The sequence below is a fragment of the Hyla sarda genome, chromosome 1, assembly GCF_029499605.1.
Source record: "Hyla sarda isolate aHylSar1 chromosome 1, aHylSar1.hap1, whole genome shotgun sequence".
Taxonomy (NCBI): domain Eukaryota; kingdom Metazoa; phylum Chordata; class Amphibia; order Anura; family Hylidae; genus Hyla; species Hyla sarda.
The window spans coordinates 407,258,056-407,282,313 of record NC_079189.1 but is presented as its reverse complement, the minus strand read 5'-3'; the positions used below and the strand labels follow the sequence as shown (position 1 = coordinate 407,282,313).

Sequence of the window (24,258 nt, the reverse complement as noted above, 5' to 3'; positions counted from 1 at the left end):
TTAACCAAGGTATTAGCCAAGGAGCCATATATTGGTGGCATCTCGGCCAAAGCCAAGATGCCCAGAGGTTGCAGGGAGGTGAGGAACCTGATGGCCACACACACCTCCTCTAGTCCGCCAGGAGGGACACCCTGAAGGGCTACCGCACCCTGACAAATTCTGTGTACAAAAACAAACGTGTAAATGTGGCACAGTGACAAACAAAAAAAGGAAATAAATAAGTGGATGAGTGCAGATATACTGCCCAGTCATCCGTCCGGATTTATAAAAATTTCCCTGATCCTAGCCAGAAGGCCAGGATACCAAGGGTGAGTGCCAAAGATGAAGAGTATATGGTGCTTCAGTGAGTTTCAGCACCTCAGGGTCACCACTCCCCGAGGCACAAAATTACCTTGGCTCTAGACCCTCCCAGCCTCATGGCAAGACTTGGAGGAAACAGGTCACATCAGGGCAGCCATTGAGCTGGTTACGTGGCACCAGAACGCCCCGGTTCACCTGCTCCTCCATGTAGCTATCCATTCCTACCAGTGGACTACCTCATAACAAATACTACACTTGATCTTAGCCAAAAGGCCAAGAAGCGATACAAAGCGCAGTCCTCAAGTTCACCCAACAGGTCATGGTTTTCAAGATTTCCTTATTCTTTCACAGGTGATATAATGTGGTGACGCCTGATATACGGACCATAATTATTAAGGATGAGCTAACGAATCCGAATTCTTTACGAATTTCAGGAAAAATTTGATTTGCAACGTATGTGAATAGCGCCGCGATTCCATTGCCTGAATCGCTTCATTAAACTCCATTTAGTGCGGTCCAGGCTCCAGGGCATCTAAAATGGCAGATCCACATGTGAAGACATGGGGCAAGGAATCCTGGGAAGGCGGAAACAAGGGTCGGTGGGATGACCCTGAATCACATGCAGCCTATCAGCAGCCAGCCACCCCTGTGATGTCACAGCCCTATATAATTGGCAGCCATCTTGCGGCCAGTGACTTCAGCCTTTTATTGCAGAGAGAGAAAGAGAGGGACAGACAGCGCTGTGTGCTGCATAGAAAAGCATTTTTCAGCAGCTATTCACCTCCCAGTCACATCAGCATTTTTTTGAAAAGAGAGAGGGACAGAGAGCAGTGTGTGTTGCACAGAAAAGCATTTTACAGCAGCGATTCACCTCCCAGTCACATCAGTGTTCTATTACAGAGAGGGACAGAGAGCAATTTGTTGCACAAAAAAGCTTTTTTACAACAGCGATTCACCTCAAGCCCAGATCCTGCCTAGAAGCACTGATAGGGAAGGGAGTGAGATTGAGAGAGAGAGAGAGAGAGAGAGAGAGAGAGAGAGAGAGAGAGAGTGCAATTTGGGGTGTGGTACACAGCGACTGTGTGCTGCAGCACTGGCGTGTACTGCTGGTGTTGTACACAAATACTGTTTTAAGCATACTGGAGTGCATTGTCCTCCCCTCATAAGTGCATACCACATACATACATCTCAGTGGTGTACTATTTTGTTCCTGTTAAAGTCTTAAAGGGGTACTTCGGTAGTTAAGATTTTTAGCTATATTGCATCTTCTTTTAATGTTCATGTTTTTTGCAATTTACATGTATTATATGTTTGTGTGACATGTGTCTTTTTTTCTTACCTGTTTGTGGGCCAAGAAGTTCTGTAGTTCTGTGTTGTCCACAAGGTCGCCCATGTTAGGATTAGGCTGTGGACAACACGTCATGGCTTTTTTTTTCTCTGTTCTTTCAGAACTGCATGAGAGAAAGAAGCCACGCCCCTCATCTCCCCCTCCTGGAGGACGCAGGTGTGCATGAGAGAAAGAAGCCAGAGCAGGGGGAGAGAGGACATACACAGCTCCTCATCTCCCCTCCCCCTGCTCTTTCTTCTGAGGACGCAGGTCTGCACTGAAAGAAGACAGAGAAGATAAGAGTGTTATCTGAAGGGGAGGATAACAAAGTGCACGGGCTGGGGATATATAGACTGCAGGGGAATAAATCTCGGACTGGGGATGATTTCTGTGTGTGAAGGAGCACAACAGCAACTTGGACCGGTCATACACCACTTCCGCCTCCATGCTCTCAGGCCATTGGTCCTGTGACAGTGTGCGACTCCACCTCCTCCATCGTGTCCTCAGCCTCCACTGCACGGACAAGTCTCAGTGCCCCTCCATCATACCATGTGTGCAGGGCACTGCGGTGTCACGCTGTTCTTCACATGGTTTGCCTTCCCGAACTGAGTCACACAGGGGAGGAACTGCTAAATTCAAGAAATCGAATCATGGCTTACTTAGGGGAAGAACATCTTGTCTGCGCTGCGACAAGGAAGCCAGAGACATGCGCCCTGCATGGCACACATGTTCAATCTGGTTGTCAAGCAGTTCCTGAAGTGTTCCACCCTTCCCATCCTAACAATGGGAAGGAAACATTGCATGCACTTCAGCCACTCGTACATCGCAAAGCACACCCTCCTTGAGCTGCAGCGTCAGAACGGCATGCCCCAACATAGTCTAATTTGCGATGTTTCCACACTTTGGAATTCCATCCTCCATATGTTGGAATGATGGAATGGCTGGTCAGGGCACTGGAGACATGGCGCCTACATCTCATGGCCAAATTAGCCCTGTGGGGGTGGAACTGGAGGAGGGACACAGTGTAGCACAGTTTTGTTGGTCGATGCCTATTGGCGCCATTGTCTATCCTCTCACAGGTCTGACTTGGGGGGCCCTCTGTGCTCACCTTCCACTGCCATGGCTGCTGGGGAGGGGTGGGGTGGGGTGACAGGAGCAGTACCAGCTCCATCAGCAGCACCCTGAGTCTACAGTCGCTGATGAGTACCTTTCTTCACCCTCATAGTGAAGCAACTCATCAGCAGCAGGTAGACCTGGAGCAGGACCTGAACCAGCAGGTGGGGGCATACCTTGACATGACCATGCCAACACACCTTGAAGATCCACTGGACTTCTGGGGAGCCAAACTTGAATTGTGGCTGCAATAGCAGAATTTGCCCTGGAAAAGCTGTCCTGCCCGGCCAGTAGTGTGCCATCAGAGAGGTGTTTAGTGCAGTGGGGGCCATAGTAACCCCAAGGAGAACTCATCTGTCCATGAAAAATGTGGAGAGACTGACCTTTGTGAAGATGAATCAGGCATGGATCAGCCAGGATTTCCACCCACCAATGCCTGATGCTGCAGAGTAGATTGACCATGGTGCTACACCAACACTTCACAAATATGTATAGTGCCAAACAGATTTAAGGCACTGCTCCCCAGTTACAAACATTCCCCTGCATCAGACCACAAGTAAGCATTGAGGATATGCATTACCTAAAACTTAACTTTTCTTAGGATAAAATATATGTACCCCAAATTGTTTTTAAATCAAACAGGGAAAGATGTGCAAAAAACACCATGTGCCTCCTACACCACCAAGTATTGATGTAATGCAAAGACCTCGATAAGGGGGAATGAATGGCGCATGTACAGCGCCGCGAAGTGTCACTTGGCGCGCGGCGACGTACATGTACTTCGTGGGTTTCCGGGAGCGCTGCGTCACCGGTAGCGGTGATCGGGCCGGGATGACTGCTGTTATCTAACAGCAGGCATCCCGGCACATCGCCGAGGGGGGTCCTGAGATCCCCCATGACCACGATGCGCGCAAATCACAGGTCAATTCAGACCTGCGATCTGCGCTATTACGGGTCCCTGGTGACCCGGTGACCCGGAAAATAAGAGGGATCAGGGGTGTCCGAGACACCCTTGATCCCCCTGAAGAGATAGGAGTTTGGTGGCAGGGGTGCCACCCCTCCTATCCCTGCTATTGGTCGGCCGAGCGACCGACCGATAGCAGACCGAGGGAGGGGGGGTTAAAGTTCGGTTCCCCCGCTTTGCCCACCTATCGGTGTACAGGCAAAACGGGGGAACTGTCCAGGGAAGGTCGGCGCCGAAGGTCCCTTACCTGGATCCCGGATCCCCGACCGCGATCCTCCCCCAAGTGCGGCGGCGGCAGTAATACTTCCAGGTCCTGCTAGGTGAGTTGTTGCCTAGCAACATCCGGAGGGCCACAGTTTACAGTGGTCTCTAAACTGTGGCCCTCCAGATGTTGCAAAACTACAACTCCCAGCATGCCCAGACAGCTGTTTGCTGTGTGGGCATGCTGGGACTTTTAGTTTTGCAATATCTAGAGGGGTTCAGGTTGTAGAACACTAAGTGGTCTCAAACTGTAGCCCTCCAGATGTTGCAAAACTACAACTCCCAGCATGCATGGTCTGTCAGTGCATGCTGGGAGTTGTAGTTTTGACCCCCCCTCCCATGTGAATGTACAGGCTACATTCCCACTGGCGGCAGATTACAGTGAGTTCCCCGCTACAAATTTGAGCAGCGGCAAATTTTCCGCCGCAGGTCAAACTCCTAGCGGGAGACTCAGTGTAATCTGCCTCCAGTGTGAATGTAACCTAAAAACACTACACTACACTAACATAAAATAAAGAGTAAAACACTACATATACATATCTCTTCTGAGCATTGTAGTTCGCCCGCAGTGCACTTCAGGTCCACTTATGGGGTACCTCCATACTCAGAAGAGATGGGGTTACAAATTTTGGGGGGTCTTTTCTGCTATTAACCCTTTTTTTTTTTTACATATGCAAAAGTCGTGAAACACCTGTGGGGTATTAAGGCTCACTTTATCCCTTGTTATGTTCCTCAAGGGGTCTAGTTTCCAAAATGGTATGCCATGTGTTTTTTTTTTGCTGTCCTGGCACCATAGGGGCTTCCTAAATGCAACATGCTGCCCGAGCAAAATTTGCTCTCAAAAAGCCAAATATGACTCCTTCTCTTCTGAGCATTGTAGTTCGTCCGCAGTGCACTTCAGGTCCACTTATGGGGTACCTCCATACTCAGAAGAGATGGGGTTACAAATTTTGGGGGGTATTTTCTGCTATTAACCATTTAAAAAATGTGAAATTTGGGGGGAAACACACATTTAAGTGAAAATTATTATTTTTTTTTTACATATGCAAAAGTCGTGAAACACCTGTGGGGTATTAAGGCTCACTTTATTCCTTGTTATGTACCTCAAGGGGTCTAGTTTCCAAAATGGTATGCCATGTGTTTTTTTTTTTTTTTGCTGTTCTGGCACCATAGGGGCTTCCTAAATGCGGCATGCCCCCAAAAACCATTTCAGAAAAACGTACTGTCTAAAATCCCCTTGTCGCTCCTACTCTTCTGAGCCCTCTACTGCGCCCGCCGAACACTTTACATAGACATATGAGGTATGTGCTTACTCGAGAGAAATTGGGTTACACATACAAGTATACATTTTCTCCTTTTACCCCTTGTAAAAATTCAAAAATTGGGTCTACAAGAACATGCGAGTGTAAAAAATGAAGATTTTGAATTTTCTCCTTCACTTTGCTGCTTTTCCTGTGAAGCACCTAAAGGGTTAAAACATTTACTGAATGTCATTTTGAATACTTTGGGGGGTGCAGTTTTTATAATGGGGTCATTTATGGGGTATTTCTAATATGAAGACCCTTCAAATCCACTTCAAACCTGAACTGGTCCCTGAAAAATTGTGAGTTTGAAAATGTTGTGAAAAATTGGAAAATTGCTGCTGAACTTTGAATCCCTCTGGTGTCTTCCAAAAGTAAAAACTCGTCAATTTTATGATGCAGTCATAAAGTAGACATATTGTATATGTGAATCCAAAAAAAATTATTTGGAATATCCATTTTTCTTACAAGCAGAGAGCTTCAAAGTTAGAAAAATGCAAAATTTTAAATTTTTTCATCAAATTTGGGGATTTTTCGCCAAGAAAGGATGCAAGTTACCACAAAAATTTACCACTATGTTAAAGTAGATTATATCACGAAAAAACAATCTCAGAATCAGAATGATAACTAAAAGCATTCCAGAGTTATTAATGTTTAAAGTGACAGTGGTCAGATTTGCAAAAAAGGGCTTCGTCCTAGAGGTGAAAATGGGCTCCGTCCTTAAGGGGTTAAAGGAAATCTGTCATCAGAATCACCCGCACTAAACCTGTTACACAGGCTTGTCGTGCGGGTGATCCTGATTAAAACGCTTAAAAATGGTTCAGCGGTTCTTAAGATATCTACCGTATATACTCGAGTATAAGCCGACCCGAGTATAAGCCGAGACCCCTAATTTCAACCCAAAATCCCAGGAAAAGTTATTGACTCGAGTATAAGCCTAGGGTGGGAAATACATCATCCCCCCCTGTCATCATCCAGACCCGTCATTAACATCCTCATCATCATCCCCTTGTCATCATCCCACACATCCCCCCTTCATCATCCCCTTATCATCCCACACATCCCCCCTTCATCATCCCCTTATCATCCCGCACATCCCCCCTTCATCATCCCCTTGTCATCATCCCACACATCCCCCCTTCATCATCCCCTTGTCATCATCCCACACATCCCCCCTTCATCATCCCCTTGTCATCATCCCACACATCCCCCCTTCATCATCCCACCCCCCCCCCTCCCTTTATCATCCTCTTGTCATCATCCCCACCCCCCTTCATCATCCCACACCCCCCCCTTCATCATCCTCTTCTCATCATTCGCCCTCAGTGGTCTTCAACCTGCGGACCTCCAGAGGTTTCAAAACTACAACTCCCAGCAAGCCCGGGCAGCCATCGGCTGTCCGGGCTTGCTGGGAGTTGTAGTTTTGAAACCTCCGGAGGTCCGCAGGTTGAAGACCACTGCGGCCTTCGACATCATCCAGCCCCCCTCTCACCCCCTTTAGTTCTGAGTACTCACCTCCGCTCGGCGCTGGTCCGGTCCTGCAGGGCTGTCCGGAGAGGAGGTGGTCCGGTGGGATAGTGGTTCCGGGCTGCTATCTTCACCGGGGGCGCCTCTTCTCCGCGCTTCCGGCCCGGAATAGAGGCGTTGCCTTGACAATGACGCAGAAGTACGTTGGCAATGAACGCACCTCTGCGTCGTTGTCAAGGCAACGTGACTATTCTGAGGCCGGGCCCGAAGCGCTTAGAAGAGGCCTCCCCGGTGAAGATAGCAGCCCGGAACCACTATCCCACCGGACCACCTCCTCACCGGACAGTCCTGCAGGACCGGACCAGCGCCGAGCGGAGGTAAGTACTGTACAGAACTAAAGGGGGGTGAGAGGGGGCTGGATGATGTCGAAGGCCGCAGTGGTCTTCAACCTGCGGACCTCCGGAGGTTTCAAAACTACAACTCCCAGCAAGCCCGGACAGCCGATGGCTGCCCGGGCTTGCTGGGAGTTGTGGTTTTGAAACCTCTGGAGGTCCGCAGGTTGAAGACCACTCCGGGTGGGGGAGTTCACTCGAGTATAAGCCGAGGGGGGTGTTTTCAGCACGAAAAATCGTGCTGAAAAACTCGGCTTATACTCGAGTAAATACGGTATATCTTTAGTTTTCTGTTATTCCCTGGCTTGGGACTCAGTGGGAGGTCTTATCATCTCGGACTCGGCTACACGTCATTCTAGCTGGGTGGAGCGGCCGCCGGCTCAGGAATATTCATGAACTTATCCTCGTGGTCTAACTCCTTTTTCTAGTTCTGGTGGGGAGGGTCGCGCATGTGCGTTCCGTACACCCGGAAGCGGCGTTCTCCCCCCGGCTTCACTCGAGCTGCAGCCCTATACAAGTAAGAAGACGGGCTGCATGAGTGAAAAGCTTGTTCCTTCAGTTTGTGAATAAAAACACCCTCCGTCCCTCCCTTCCTTCCACCCCCGGCTTTTCACTCATGCAGCCCGTCTTCTTACTTGTATAGGTCCGCAGCTCGAGTGAAGCCGGGGGGAGAACGCCGCTTCCGGGTGTATGGAACGCGGCACATGCGCGGCCCTCCCCACCAGACCTAGAAAAAGGAGTTAGACCACGAGGATAAGTTCATGAATATTCATGAGCCGGGCGGCCGCTCCGCCCAGCTAGAATGACGTGTAGCCGAGTCCGAGATGATAAGACCTCCCACTGAGTCCCAAGCCAGGGAATAACAAAAAACTAAAGATATAGATATCTTAAGAACCGCTAAACCATTTTTAACCGGGTAAGAAGCGTTTTAATCAGGATCACCCACACTACAAGCCTGTGTAACAGGTTTAGTGCGGGTGATTCTGATGACAGATTTCCTTTAAACACCTTTCCTTTTGTTTAATAAAAAAAAAAAATTTGTGGTCCATATATTTTATCCTAAGCATATTATTAAATGTTAAGTTTTAGGTAATGCATATCCTCAATACTTACTTGTGCACACTAACACTTTTAAGAGACCGTTTTCTTCTGCCTACCTGCCTCAGCTACTATTCTGATCCTGCCACCCTCCTGATGCCACACATCTGATGCCAACTTCTCCTTTTTTCACGCACCTTTGTCACACGGTACTGGTATTTCCACCCACCGCACCACTCTGTCACTGGGTCACTTTCAGGACTACTGATGCTGCTACTGCCACCTCCAGGCTCTCTCATTCTGCCACCATATGTTCTCCTCATGCTAATTCCACCTCCAGGCGGTCTCATACTGCCAACATATGTTCTCCTCATGCTGCTGCCCCCTCCAGGCTGTTTCATTCAGCCGCTATATGTTCTCCTCATGCTTCCGCCACCTCCAGGCTGTGTCATTCAGCCACTATATGGTCTCCACATGCTTCCACAAACTCAAGGCTGGGTCATTCAACCACTATATGCTGCCGCCAACTCCAGGCTGTGTCATTCAGCCACTATGTGTTCTCCTCATGCTGCCGCCAACTCCAGGCTGTGTAATTCAGCCACCATTTGTTCTCTTCATGGTGCCGCAAACTCCAGGCTGTGTCTTTCAGCCACTATATGTTCTCCTCATGCTGCCGCAAACTCCAGGCTGTGTCATTCAGCCACCATATGCTTCCGCCACCTCCAGGCTGTGTCATTAAGCCACTATGTGGTCTCCTCTTGCTGCCGCCAATTCCAGGCTGTGTCATTCAGCCACTATATGTTCTCCTCATGCTTCTGCCACCTCCAGGCTGTGTTATTCAGCCACTATATGTTCTCATTCTGCCGCCACCTACAGGCTGTGTCATTCAGCCACTATTTGTTCTCCTCATGATGCCGCAAACTCCAGGCTGTATCATTCAGCCACTATATGGTCTCTTCATGCTGAAAGACTTCTGCATGATGAAGGATACTCCTAGAGAATGCTGGGCATACAGGTATGCCCTGGGCCCTTGGGACGTAACTGTACATCCTGAGTTCCATTGCCGGCTATGAAGCGAGTGCAGGAGCTGATGTCCACCATGAACCCCTCAGATGCCATAATCACGTCACCTGTGGCCTATGCATAGCATTGATCAGTATATGCAATCTAAAGATTGCAATAAATAGTCCCCTGTGGGGAATAAAAAAGTGTAAAAAAAAGTTTTAATAAAAGTGAATAAGTCTTTACAGCAGTGAGTCAAGCCTTGTCAGAACCCTAGACAGCATGGGAAATCTTCCAATCTCAAGTCAGTATTATTCAAGTGGGTCAAAAGGCAACATCTCACCCGTAGTGTCAAAATGATGATCACAAGAACGGTGACCAAAAATCCCAGAACCACATGGGGGGACCTAGTGAATGACCTGCAGAGAGCTGGGACCAAAGTAACAAAGGCTACCATCAGTAACACACTATGCCGCCAGGGACTCAAATCATGCAGTGCCAGACGTGTCCCCCTGCTTAAGCCAGTACATGTCCGGGCCCGTCTGAAGTTTGCTAGAGAGCATTTGGTTGATCCAGAAGAGGATTGGTAGAATGTCATATGGTCAGATGAAACCAAAGTAGAACATTTTGGTAAAAACTCAACTCATCGTGTTTTGAGGAGAAAGAATGCTGAGTTGCATCCAAAGAACACCATACCTACTGTGAAGCATGGGGGTGGAAACATGCTTTGGGGCTGTTTTTCTGCTAAGGGACTAGGACGACTGATCCATATAAAGGAAAGAATGAATGGGGCCATGTATCGTGAGATTTTGAGGGGAAAACCTCCTTCCATCAGCATGGACATTGAAGATGAAACATGGTTGGGTCTTTCAGCATGACATTGATCCCAAACACACCGCCCAGGCAATGAAGAAGTGGTTTCATAAGAAGCATTTCAAGGTCCTGGAGTGGTCTAGCCAGACTCCAGATCTCAACCCCATAGAAAATCTTTGAAAGAGTTGAAAGTCAGTGTTGCCCAGCGACAGCCCCAAAACATCACTACTCAAGAGGAAATCTAAATGGAGGAATGGGCCAAAATACCAGCAACAGTGTGTGAAAATCTTGTTAAGACTTACAGAAAACATTTGACCTTTGTCATTGCCAACAAAGGGTATATAACAAAGTATTGAGATGAACTTTTGTTATAGACCGAATACTTATTTTCCACCATAATTAGCAAATAAATTCTTTAAAAATCAGACAATGTGATTTTATGGATTTTTTTTTCTCAATATGTCTCTCATAGTTGAGGTATACCTGTGAGGAAAATTAAGGGCCTCTCTCATCTTTTTAAGTGGGAGAACTTGCATTGGTGGCTGACTAAATACTTTTTTTCACCACTGTACATGTATATTAATATATATTTTATTGAACATTTAGGAAGAATGCTGCCCTATGCTAAGTTATGCCACAGGCAGAGGGACAGACAGAAAATGAGTGCAGCATGTTCTGCAACCTCATTGATTGTGCTATGATCTGATGTGAATTGAGATGTTTTGCAACAGCTCTGGGGGAGGAGGAGGCAGGGTGGAAGGTCTGTGATGAAGAGCTGAGGGAAAGCAAAGCATTCTGGGAACTATAGTACTAAGCAGTTGCTCAAACAAATGGATTTTTGGTACTTTAGAAATGGGGCAGACAGGTAACCAATGCTACATGCTTCTGCAGCATTTTTATTTTAACTGATGTCAGAGTATCCCTTTAAGGTCATAGCAAAGGAATGATGGGACAAACAAATACCAAGACCTTCTTGGATCTCTAACACAGATTTTTTGAAAAATAAATGGTGCATTTTCTTTTGGAAAATACTGAAAGTGTGAACATACCCTAAGATTAATTGTTTTAAGACCTATTCTTTCTAGGATAAACAAGCAGAACAAATGTAATCAAATAAATCAACCTATTTATTTTTTTTTCTGTTTTTCTGCTTGTTTCTGTCTAGACTTGCTAGTCTGTTTCTGTTTCTCCACTTGTTTTTTTCTTTCTCTTTGCCTTCTTCTGTCTTTTTCCCTTTCCATGTTTCTCTCTCTTTCTTTTTGTCTTTCATGCTCCCGCTTTTTTTCCCGTTCCCTTATCTTTTTCCGTTCCATTTCACGGTCTCGACTGTTCTGAACTTTGTATGCTGCACCTGCAACAGCTGCAGACACGATCACATCTCCATCCACCTTGGTGACCACTTCCTCTTTTGGCTCATTTTCAGAACTTTCCCTGTACTGGTAAAAGAACATAAAACATTTGGAGTCAGAAACAATAGGCAAGAACTAAAACAATTCAAGTATCCCCTTTTCAGTTTATATTTCACAATGGTTCCAAGGCCTGTTTATCTTTTCAACAAACTGATGACCTGACAGTTGTTACTGCCACAACATCTTAGGGTATGGTTCCATGTAGCGTGTACGCAGCATATTTCACACTGCATAAAATTTGCTGTGCAGTGGGAAATATTCTGCGTATTTTCCTATGAGTAGACACACAGGGCTACCCAGTGGCAGCCCTGTGTGTGCAGCAAGGTTTGAAGGCAGAGCCAGCATGTTGATGTGACTATGACGCGTGGGCCCGCCTTTAAAGCCCACTGTACAGTGAAAAAAGAGTTTGACATATTACATAGTTTACAAGGTTGCCCCTCTCAAGCTCCAAGTTGGTGTCCTCCATTCTGAAGAGATTGTCTTTTGTACACAGTTACATAGTTAGATGGTTTATAAGGTTGGAAAAACACCATCAAGTCCATCAAGTTCAACCTATATCCCTATGGTGTCCCTGCTGTGTTGATCCAGAGGAAGGCAAAAAACCCTTATGAGGTTGATGCCAATTGCCCCATACTGGGGGGGGGGATTCCTTCCTGACTCCAATATGGCAGTCAGAATATATCAATGGATCAACGTACTGTGCCTATAGATCTAGTTATTACTATCCAGAAATGCATCCAGGCCCCTTTTGAATTCTTGTATTGAGTTAACCATGACCACCTCCTCCGGCAGAGAGTTCCATAGTCTCACTGCTCTTACAGAAAAAAAAAACCCTGTCCTTGCTGGTGTAGAAACATTATTTTTCTTTCCTGTTATAGATACAGTTCTGGGTATAAATAGGTAATGGTAGAGATCTCTGCACTGCCTCCTGATACATTTATACATAGTTATTAGGTCGCCCCTAAGCCATCTTTTTTCTAAACTAAATAACCCTAATTCTGATGATTTTTTCTGGGTATTGTAGTCCTCCCATTATACAGTCATGGCTGTAAATGATGGCACCCCTGAAATTTTTCAAGAAAATGAAGTATTTCTCACAGAAAAGGATTGCAGTAACAAAAAAAGCAAATTGGACATAATGTCACACCAAACTCCAAAAATGGGCTGGACAAAATTATTGACACCCTTTCAAAATTGTGGAAAAATAAGATTGTTTCAAGCATGTGATGCTCCTTTAAACTCACCTGGGGCAAGGAACACGTATGGGCGACATAAAAATCCCACCTGAAAGCAGATAAAAAGGAGAGAAGTTTACTCTTTGCATTGTGTGTCTGTGTGTGCCACACTAAGCATGGACAACAGAAAAGGGAGAAGAGGACTTGAGAACTAAAATTGTGGAAAAATATGAACAATCTCAAGGTTACAAGTCCATCTCCAGAGATCTAGGTTTGCCTTTGTCCACAGTGCACAACATTATCAAGAAGTTTCAAACCCATGGTACTGTAGCTAATCTCCCTGGGTGTGGACGGAAGAGAAAAATTGATGAAAGGTGTCAACGTAGGATAGTCCGGATGGTGGATAAGCAGCCCCAAACAAGTTCCAAAGATATTCAAGCGAACTATCCGTCGACATTTAAATTAAATGAAATGCAATGGCAGGAGACCCAGGAGGACCCCACTGCTGACACAGAGACATAAAAAAGCAAAAATACATTTTGCCAAAATGAACTTGAGTAAGCCAAAATCCTTCTGGGAAAATGTCTTGTGGACAGATGAGACCAAGATAGAGCTTTTTGGTAAAGCACATCATTCTACTGTTTACCGAAAACGGAATTAGGACTACAAAGAAAGGAACACAGTACCTACAGGGAAATATGGTGGAAGTTCAATGATGTTTTGGGGTTATTTTGCTGCCTTTGGTACTGGGTGCCTTGAATGTGTGCAAGGCATCATGAAATCTGAGGATTACCAATGGATTTTGGGTCGCACTGTACAGCCCAGTGTCAGAAATCTGGGTTTGCGTCCGAAATCTTGGGTCTTCCAGCAGGACAATGACCCCAAACATACGTCTAAAAGCACCCAGAAATGGATGGCAGCAAAGTGCTGGAGAGTTCTGAAGTGGCCAGCAATGAGTCCAGATCTAAATCCAATTGAACACCTGTGGAGAGATCTTAAAATTGCTGTTGGGAAAAGGCGCCCTTCCAATAAGAGAGACCTGGAGCAGTTTGCAAAGAAAGAGTAGTCCAACATTCTGGCTGAGAGGTGTAAGAAGCTTATTGATGGTTATAGGAAGCGACTGATTTCAGTTATTTTTTCCAAAGGGTGTGCAACCAAATATTAAGTTAAGGGTGCCAATAATTTTGTCCAGACCATTTTTGGAGTCTGGTGTGACATTATGTCCAATTTGCTTTTTTTCCTCCCTTTTTTGTTTAGTTCCAATACACACAAAGGGAATAAACATGTGTATAGCAAAACATGTGTTACTGCAATCCTTTTCTGTGAGAAATATATCATTTTCTTGAAAAATTTCCGGGGTGCCAACATTTACGGCCATGACTGTATGTATTACTCTGGCTGGCCATCTTTGAACCCTCTACACAGTACTGTACACAATATTCCATGTGTGGTCTGACTAGTGATTTGTACAGTGGTAGAATTATTTCCTTGTCACTGATTGACAACGTTATCCCTAGTACTGTACATAACAGGCTGACAGGTTCCCTTAAAAACCCAAATCTAAAGTAATTCAGAAATGTAAACATTTTCTAAATTGACCTCTATAACATGTGTTACACATATGGGTCTATCGTTATGGTGTGTACCTATTCAATAGTCATAGCTGTAGTTAACAAGCCCTCAGCAGACTGTACTATGAAATTCACATGAAAAGTAATGTGCCTGTGGGGGCAATGACAAATAATTTGTTATGAGGTATTTTGTATATAGACCTAACAGAATAATAAAGGACTCGTGCGAGTCTTTTATAGCCAGAAAAGGACATCATACCTCAAATCATACAATATAGATGTGTAGGGTGATTGAATTTTGTTTTCGATCACCTTACATTACACCTCTACATTTTTTGAAGTCACTTGTAAGTATGCAGGCTCACACAATGATGTTGCTATATGCGCACATGCCAGGTAATTATGCAAGCTTATATGAAAACTGAAAGATACAAATTCAACCAAATTGAATGGACCAGAAAGACTCAAATACAAGTGGCCAAAACACCAGTTTAGTGTGTACCCCTAAATACAATTATACATCAAAACTTTGTGGGATACTAACAACTTAATTAACTTTTTATGGTAACTTTAACCACAGTTGGACACTTATAAGTGCAAGAGAGCATTGTATACTCCATGTTTCTATGATCTTGAGAGACCATGTACAGTATACCACAATTATCTCTATTCCTATAGAATAATTACGTCATTTCACAATATGCAAATACTGACAGTAAAAAGTAGAATTTACATTAGCCAGAGTACATGTTAAATGGTACAAACAATTCCTTTTTCTACAAGGGAACATATCGTATTTTCAGGATATATTTCCACTTCATGCTCTGTGATGTCTAAGTACACTGCGAGTGCACTCGGCGAATCGCAGGCCCCTGTGTGGCTGTTCGGAGCAGCAGATTGCTGCTGTGAGCAGGCCAGGGGGCGGGGAAGGGGGAGTGGCAACAGCTGGAGGCACATCACTAGCGGATCCGCAGCATAAAATATGCTGCGGATCCGTTACGTGTGACCCTACACTAAGTGAGTGTAGCTCTTTACATCAAGTATAACAAAATAACAGCTATAAAAAACTCAAACCTTTGCCCCGCATGGGCCTCTTCCTACCTTCCCCCCACTCCCTATTTGAAGTTGTCTTGGATCTGTCTTATACAGGGTGGGCCACTCATATGGATACACCTTAATAAAATGGGAATGGTTGGTGATATTAACTTCCTGTTTGTGGCACATTAGTATATGTGAGGGGGGAAACTTTTCAAGATGGGTGGTGACCATGGCGGCCATTTTGAAGTTGGCCATTTTGAATCCAACTTTTGTTTTTTCAATAGGAAGAGGGTCATGTGACACATCAAACTTATTGGGAATTTCACAGCGTAGTCCTCGCCGCATGTCACTGGAGAGTGGCATTAGTCGAACATCCCTTCGGCGGATATTAGCTACTCACAAATGGCACCCTTACAAACTCCAGCTACAGCAGCATCTCAATGAGGATGACCCAGATCAGCGCAGTGAATTTGCAGAATGGGCAAAACAAAAATTGAAACAGGACCCTCAGTTTACGCAGAAGATTTTGTTCAGTGATGAGGCAAACTTTTATGTGAATGGTGAAGTTAACAAACAAAACCACCACTATTGGTCTGACACTAACCCACATTGGATAGATCCCTCCAAGACTGTTGGAACACAAAAATTGATATGGTGTGGTATATGGGGTACAAAGATAGTGGGGCCATTCTTCATCAAGGCCACTGGATATGCAAAATTGCTACATGATGATGTGTTTCCCTCTTTATGCACTGAAGCTGGCAAGTTCCCTGAGTTTTTCCAGCAAGATGGTGCCCACCACATTATGGGTGTCAGGTCCGAGCATTCATAAATGAACAGTTTCCTGGAAAGTGGATTGGTTGTCTTGGGCCAGTTGAATGGCACCCAAGGTCTCCCGATCTGACCCCCTTTCACTTTTATCTTTGGGGTCATCTGAAGGCAATTTTCAATGCTGTGAAGATACGAGATGTGCAGCACCTGAAACTATGGATACTGGAAGCCTGTGCAAGCATTTCTCCTGCGGTGTTGCTATCAGTGTGTGAAGAGTGGGAGAAGAGGGTTGCATTGACAATCCAGCACAATGGGCAGCACATTGAACACATTTTATAAGTGGTCAGAAACTTGTAAATAACTCATGAAAGAATAAAGTTATATTAAAACCAAGCACATCATTGTTTTTCTTGTGAAATTCCCAATGAGTTTGATGTGTCACATGACCCTCTTCCTATTGAAAAAACAAAAGTTTGTTTCAAAATGGCCGCCATGGTCACCACCCATCTTGAAAAGTTTCCCCCCTCACATATACTAATGTGCCACAACCATTCCCATTTTATTAAGGTGTATCCATATAAATGGCCCACCCTGTATATCTATTTCTCCTGCTCTCTGCTGACACCTCTGTCCATTTTAGGAACTGTCCAGAGCAGGATAGGTTTTCCTATGGGGATTTGCTCCTACTCTGTACAGTTCCTGACATGGAGAGTGGTGTCAGCAGAGAGCACTGTGGTCAGACAGAAAGAAAATTCAAAAAGAAAAGAACTTCCTGTGGATCATAACAGTAGCTGATAAGTACTGGAAGGATTAAGATTTTTGAATAGAAGTAATTTACAAATCTGTTTAACTTTCGGGCCACTTTTTTTTTTTTCCAGTGGAGTACCCCTTTAAGTATGCATTTCAGACAATAGCATACAGACCTGTCTCATCTTAATCTGTATAAAGAATACAACTATTAAACCTTCCGAAACTGTTTAGAATTTGTGAAACAGAAGCCTAAAGACACATAATTACTCACCTCATCCTCTGAATCAGTCTCTGGGCGCAGACAACTACAACCACTCATCCTTAACTTCTAGGACTTGGAGAGCTTTCAACCAGATGAGTCTTGCACCAGCACACACTCTGCTGTGCAGGGGAATGTGACTATACACCTTCGCCACAATGAATGGGTGTGGGAGATTTGTTAATCCTGCTGATGTCAACTTGGCAACAATTGATGAACACTTTACATGGGCCAGTCCTAGGGATACAAATGAGCCAAGAGACTTTTACAATTTAATCACACCCATATTTGTTTTAAAATGTGCTTTTCTCATGCATCTTTACCTGCAATCTCTAGGTGAACTATATTAGTGGGTATATGCACAACATACTTTTATGTATTATTATTAAGAATTGTTGACAAATATAGTGCTACTGTCCACCTGGCTGTGCAGGGATCTGCAGCCAACACCGTTCACTTTAATGAGGATGTGGTGCAGTTTTTTCGGGAGGAACCATGCAGGTGACCAAAAGTGAAGGGAATACAGTGCTACACTTTATACGATGAGAATACCCCTTTTATGACAGCCCACATTGCCATTAAAGGGGTGTGTGCTTTTCCATTGATAAGAGGAATATTCAGTTCTATAAATGGTGTTCAGAGCAAGGTGGATGGGTGACAAGGCCATATACATAGAATTAGGCACACTATAGTTTTCATATAATGTTGCAAAACCTCTGTTTACTGTGTGGATTGTGTTCAGTAATATAGGATTATAGGGGTATTTGAGGTCAATGAGATTGATAGCCTCAGGACAGTCTATCAATCACTGATGGTACTTTAACTGATCACCCGCACTCCACAGTGAATGGGGCCAGAAGAAGTTGGCTCCGTTCCATGCATAGTGGCCAGTCTGGTTACCGGAGCTCAGCTCCCATCTACTTCAATGGGAGATGAACTGCAGTAACACGGTGCCACCACTACACAACAAATGGAACCAGCCGCTCACTCTGTTGTGGGAGTGCTGGACAGTTGATTAGTGGGTAGTGCCAGGTGTATCCTGAAGATAGACAATTAATTGTTTTAGCATACCAAGCCCCCCCCCCCCAGCTAAAGACACTGATTCAGAATCTGTATTTTCTACCCACTTGCATCTCCCTGCTATAAGCCCGCAAATGGGGCATGTGCTGCATAGAGAGGACTACTTAGCTCATCAATATAATAAAGAGGGCAAATAGCATGGCAACGCAAGTGAGTAGAAAGATACAAACTGCAGATTCTGAATCAGCGCTTCACTGGTGGTAGGGGTGGGGGGGAATCAGGTGTTGACAGGATCTCTTTAAACAACTTTTCTAAGTAATTTATACAGATTATTAAATTGTGTGTGTGTGTGTATATATATATATATATATATATATATATATATATGCACAGGAGAGCAAGCAGCATTTTTAGGTTGCCTGCAGCCAGGGCCTTGATCCTGGATACAGAATTAACATGTACTCCAAATTGTTCCAGGTATAATAGTGATTTATTCATCTATACCTTGATATAAGTGAGTACACCTCTAACATTTCTGTAAATAATAACTGTGTTTACTTTCCTGTTCCCTCATAATGGCACACAGACATTAATGTCAAAATTGGCTCCAAATATTTTGTGTGTCCACCATGATTTTACAGCACTACCTTAAAGGGGTACTCCGGCCCTGAGACATCTTATACCCTATCCAAAGGATAGGGGATAAGATGTCTCAGCGCGGGGATCCCGCCGCTGGGGACCCCCGCAACCATGTATTCATCACCCACCTGTTTGAGCTGCACGTCGCGGTGCCAGCTATCAAATAGCCGGGTGGCGACCACGGAGCCGGAGTATCGTGACGTCACGACTCCGCCCCCCGCTGCCACGCCGCCTCCCATAGACTTGCATAGCGGGGGGTGATGTCACACGGGGGCGAAGTGGTTACGTCACGATACTCCGGCCCCGTGGTCGCCACCCGGCTGTTTGTGAGCTGGCGCCGCGGCGTGCAGCTCAAACAGGTGGGTGGCGAATACAAGATTGTGGGGGTCCCCAGTGGCCGGACCCCCGCGGTGAGACATTTTATCCCCTATCCTTTGGATAGGGGATAAGATGTCTCAGTGCCAGAGTACCCCTTTAAGCCTCTTAGAGTTCACCAGAGCTTCACAGGTTGCCACTGCAACTGATGGATGTTAGAGACCTTGAGCTTCCCCACCTTCCATTTGAGGATGCCCTACAGATGCTCAATAGGATTTAGGTCTGGCAACATACTTGTCCAGTCCATCGCCTTTACCCTCAGGATTTTTAGCAAGGCAGTGGTACTCTTATAGATGTGTTTAGGGTTGTTATGTTGGAATACTGCCCTGTGGCCCAGTCTTCAAAGTGAGGGGATCATGCTTTGCCTTTGCTTCAATATGTTGCAGAACATGTTGGTATTTATGAATTACTCAATGAACTATAGCTCTCCAGTGCCAGCAGCACTCATGCAGGCCCAGACACTCTTGTCTTTGTACTCTCCACCTGGTTGCTGCCACACACGCTTCACACCATCTTAACCAAATACGTTTTTCTTGGTTTCATCAGACCACAGAATATGGTTCAAGTAATCCATGATGGGTAATATACATATGTAGGGCAATTAAACAGAGGCTGCAGGAAAATTTGCTTTACCGCAACAGTGAGTTCACATTCAAGACATAACTCACGATTTCGTAGAAGTACTCTTCATGCTTTTATTAACTTTTTTCATTTTTCACATGGAATTGTCTCTCCTGACAAAGGTATAACAGCAATATAGCAGCAAGAAGTCTACCCCTTAAGGACCAAGTCCATTTTAACCTTAAGGTCCAGGACAATTTTTTTTTTTGCATTTTCGTTTTTTCCTCCTCACCTTCTAAAATCCATAACTCTTTTATATTTCCATCTACAGACCCATATAAGGGCTTTTTTTTTTTTTTGCGTGACCAATTTTACTTTGTAATGAAACCTATATTTACCAAAAAAATTTATGGCAAACCCAAAGAATAATTTTTTTAAGGGAGGAAATTTAAATGAAAAACACAATTTTGCATACTTTGGAGGGTTTCGTTTTCACACTGTACACTTTATGGTAAAAATGACATGTGTTCTTTATTCTGTGGGTCAATACGATTAAAATGATTCCCATGGCTAGATACTTTTCTTTCTTTTTGTACCGCTTAAGAAAATCTCAAACTTTTTGTACAAAATCAGTAATATAAAATTGCCCTATTTTGACCACCTATAACTTTTTCATTTCTCCGTATATGGGGCGGTATGAGAGCTCCTTTTTTGCGTCGCCATCTGTAATTTTTATTGATACCACATTTGCATTTATAAAATTTTTAGATCACTTTTTATTAATTTTTTTGGAATAAAATGTGACAAAAAAAACAGAATTTTTGACTTTTTTTTATCTTTTACGTTTACGCCGTTCACCGTACGGGATCGTTAACACTGTATTTTGATAGTTCGGACATTTACACACGTGATGATACCAAATATGTTTTTTTTTTTATTACGCTTTCTGGGGGTAAAATGGGAAAAAGGGACAATTTTCGTTTTTATTGGGGGAGGGGATTTTTCACTTTTTTTTTTTTACATTTTTCAACTATTTTTTACACCTTGTATGTCCCCATAGGAGACTATCAATAGCTATCATTTGATTGCTAATACTGTTCAGTGCTATGCATAGAACATAGAACTGATCAGTGTTATTGGCTATCTTCTGCTTTAGTCTGCTCGGCCAGACCAGAGCAGAAGACCCGAGGAGATGGCCGGAGGCAGGTGAGGAGACCTCAGATGATCGGATCACCGCGGTAGCGCTACGGGCGATACAATCATCAATTTTAACATGCACATTGCCGCAGATGCCGTGATCTGTATTGATCACGGCATCTGAGGGGTTAATGGCTGACATCCGCGCGATCGCGGATTAGCGGCGGGTCCCCAGCTGCTGATAGCAGCCAGGACCTGCAGTGTATTACGCGAGCACCGCTCTGATCCCCGCGGTCATACACAGGACGTAAATGTATGTCCTGGTGCGCAAAGTACCGCCGCACCAGGATGTACATTTACGTCCGTGGTCGTTAAGGGGTTAAACATTCCCCAGTCATGGCACAACATTTCAGGGGCTGACCCCCTTATTCATGCGCCATTGTGCATGAATAAGGGGGTCTGCCCCTGAAACGTTGTGCCATGACTGGGGAAGCTACAGCGAATGTTTAAACTTCTTGCTGCTATATTGCTGCTATAACTTTGTCCGGAGAGATGATTCCATTTGAAAAATGAAAAAAAGTGAATAAAAGCATGAAGAGTACGTGAGTTATGTCTTGAATGGGAACTCACTGTTGCAGTAAAGCTAAGTTGGTGAGCAGCCTCTGTTTAATTGCCCTACATATGTGTATTACCCATTGTGCATAGTGGAGTTTTGTGGAGCTCCGTGAGTACAGGCACAGTTTCCTATTTGAAAATATAAGAACTCAATTGTACTTGTATTAAGTCAAGTAATCTATGCCCTTAGTCTGCTAGTGTTTAGCAAACTGTTTGCAGGCTTTCTTGTTCTTCAACTTTAGAAGGGGTTTCTTTCTGGGATGACAGCCATTCAGACCTATGTGTTGCAGTATGAGACATATGGTCTGAGTACTGACAGTCTAACCCCTCCCCCCCACACCCCTTTTACCTCTGCTAGCAATGCTGGCAGCATTCTATTCCTCAATGACAATCTCTGGATATGACGCTGAGCACATGCACCCAACTTCTTTGGTCGACCATGACAAATCCTGTTCTAAGTGGAACCTGGCCTGTAAAAACTGCAGTATGGTCTTGCCCACGATGTTGTAGCTTAGTTTCAGTTCATGGCAATCTATTTTTAGCCTAGGCCATCTTTATGTAGTACAACAACAAAAAAATTCTGATCCTCTGAGAGTTCTTTGCCATGAAGTGCCATGTTGAACCTCCAGTGACCAGTATTAGAGAGTGTGAGAATGATAACATCAAATGTAAGACATTTGCTCCTCATTTACAGCTGAGACCTTGTAACACTAACAAGCCACATGACACCAGGGAGGGAAAATGACTAATTGGACCCACTTTGGACATTGCCAAGGTTTAGACATTAATGGCTGTGTGTAGAGGTATTCTGAGGGGACACAACATTATACACTGTTATACAGGCTGATAGCCTAGTATGGTGCTTGGTTACCTTCCAGAGTCTAATAGAATGACATAGAGTGGCAGGGTGCATGCATGACCTCTGCTCCATTCAAATTAGAGACACAGGTAATACATTTATTACCTATCCAAATGTTATTTCTGGCACAGCACCTTTTATTCCAGATATATACTAATAGGAAATCTATTGACTGGTAATGAATACAGTGGTCCCTTAACTTACAATGACATCAACATACAATATTTTTAACATACAATGGTCTTTTCTGGACCATTGTAACCTAAAATCATGCTCATCTGTGAAACGTGTCAATGACTGGAAAAATTGACCAATCAGAAAAGACATTTCACTAGCCCCTGTATTACTGAAGTGCATGCACTTGGGCTGTCTGAAACACGTGGCAGAGTTAGCTGTTCTTTGGACACAAGGCATGGGCAGCTCCATGGTATTTTTTTGGACACTGTGTGTACAGTACAGAACCCTAAAGAAAGTCCTACCCTCTACATAGACAGTGATTTACTGCTTCCAGCAGCTCTTTCTTACTTTTAGACTTTTCTTCTTTAATCCTCAATTTTTTCTATTTTTGGATGACATTTTGGGGCTTGAGAACCAATTACCAGGTTTCCATAGAGTTATGGTTTCAACATACAATGGTTTCAACATACAATGGTCATCCTGAAACCAATTAATATTGTAACTTGAGGGACCACTGTATATTGTCACGAGCCATATTTCTATCTGGTGCCGATTTGACTGTGATGGAAAATTGCGTTCATAAAATGATATTGTGGACTAAACAAAGTGATTCATATGCAACATGTGAAAAGATTAAGCCTAAAGATTATCAATGTTTAAAATAACAGGTCATGTAATGTTCATCCATTTATTCTGGATGTCCATTCAATAAAGTTTTATCAGTTGTACTACTCTCCACACACAATATTAATTGTGTATCAATATGCATAACTCTCTATAAGTTATATCAGAATAAACAGTGAAATAAACCTTACTGTTGTGTTGAAATGTATGTAATTTAAAGCTCACTTGATGTAAGGAAGGTCTATCCTGACAATGGATGAGTCGAGCCAACAAGGCAAAGAACAAGACTGAGCGAGAATTGTCTTGTAGAACAGGGATAATAGGGATAAAAGAGAAATAGTTATGGAACTATAAAAGATATTAAAGCAAGAAGAGAAGGAGAATGTTCCCAATACATGTTTTAAATAAGAAATGAAAAAAAGGTCCAGTATAAACTAGTAATGTCACTTCTGGCACTAGTATATATCACAAAGTTCTTAATGAAGTGACACATGAAGAAATATAATGGACTGGGAATCTGATAAAAGATTTAAAGGGAAATAGTCATCATACAGAAGACTCACGGTTTAGGAGTTGCAGGTATGATATCCAATATGTAAGTGAAGAGCTCCAGCTCTATATCCTGTACTCTTCATTTCCTCAAATATCACTTCCTTGAATCACAATAACAGGTTTCTATCCAAGTTTCCAGTCCTGTCAGAACAAGAGCAATGTCATTGTGTCTAATGCATGGGTGTGTGTGGTTTAGAAATGATGGAGGGACTGTAGCTTGTAAAGTAGATATAATACGTGCACAGTATATAAACGATGATGTTTTCATGGTGCTGCATACATTCAGACAGTTCTTGGACCCATGCCAAGTTCCCTTTTTTAAAGATGTGACACTCCCAGTACAATGAATTCCCCCCTCCAGCTACATAGCTTATTTTGCTGTGTCCTAACAGAAGCATTTCTATTTACTAAGGCTAGGTTCACATCACGATTTAACCATCCGATTATCGGACTGTAAAATCGGACGAAATCGGATTGCAAAATATCGTATACAATCGTATGTAAAAATTTCTTTGCTATCAGATTTTAAATCGTATCCAAAAATCGTACAGATAAAAATTCCATCCGATTTTCAATAAAAATCTGATCCTGTTTTTAAAATGAATATGTATGCCAATGGCAATAAAGTTAAGTCTATGTGTTTTGAAGTCTACTGCACATGCGTACTAAAAAATCGTGTGCGATTAATCTGATAGAATCGCACAGTCACGCAATTCCATGCGATTTACATAGACATCAATAAAAAGAA

General features: G+C 43.9%; 1 protein-coding gene and 1 pseudogene across 1 annotated transcript; both read right to left on the bottom strand.

The window, feature by feature from the left end:
• Nucleotides 1–410: 410 nt before the first annotated feature.
• Nucleotides 411–585, bottom strand: LOC130344718 (U2 spliceosomal RNA; annotated as a pseudogene).
• A 10,511-nt stretch (nt 586–11,096) lies between these two features.
• LOC130308672 (putative uncharacterized protein DDB_G0271982) lies at nt 11,097–23,702 on the bottom strand. Its single transcript, XM_056552263.1, has 3 exons — nt 23,522–23,702; nt 16,964–17,188; nt 11,097–11,414 (listed from the first exon to the last, which is right to left on the bottom strand). Exons 2-3 carry the CDS (start codon nt 17,009–17,011, stop codon nt 11,106–11,108), a joined length of 357 nt encoding a protein of 118 aa, XP_056408238.1. The 5' UTR covers nt 17,012–17,188; nt 23,522–23,702; the 3' UTR covers nt 11,097–11,105.
• Between the last annotated feature and the right edge of the window lie 556 nt (nt 23,703–24,258).

What these genes read in the sequence shown, in the direction of transcription:
- LOC130308672 (XM_056552263.1), bottom strand. Translation starts at nt 17,011, where the DNA reads ATGAGTGGTTGTAGTTGTCTGCGCCCAGAGACTGATTCAGAGGATGAG. An exon ending in AGACTGATTCAGAGGATGAG is followed by an intron (nt 11,415 to 16,963) that starts GTGAGTAATTAT and finishes TTCTTTTACCAG; the next exon opens with TACAGGGAAAGTTCTGAAAA.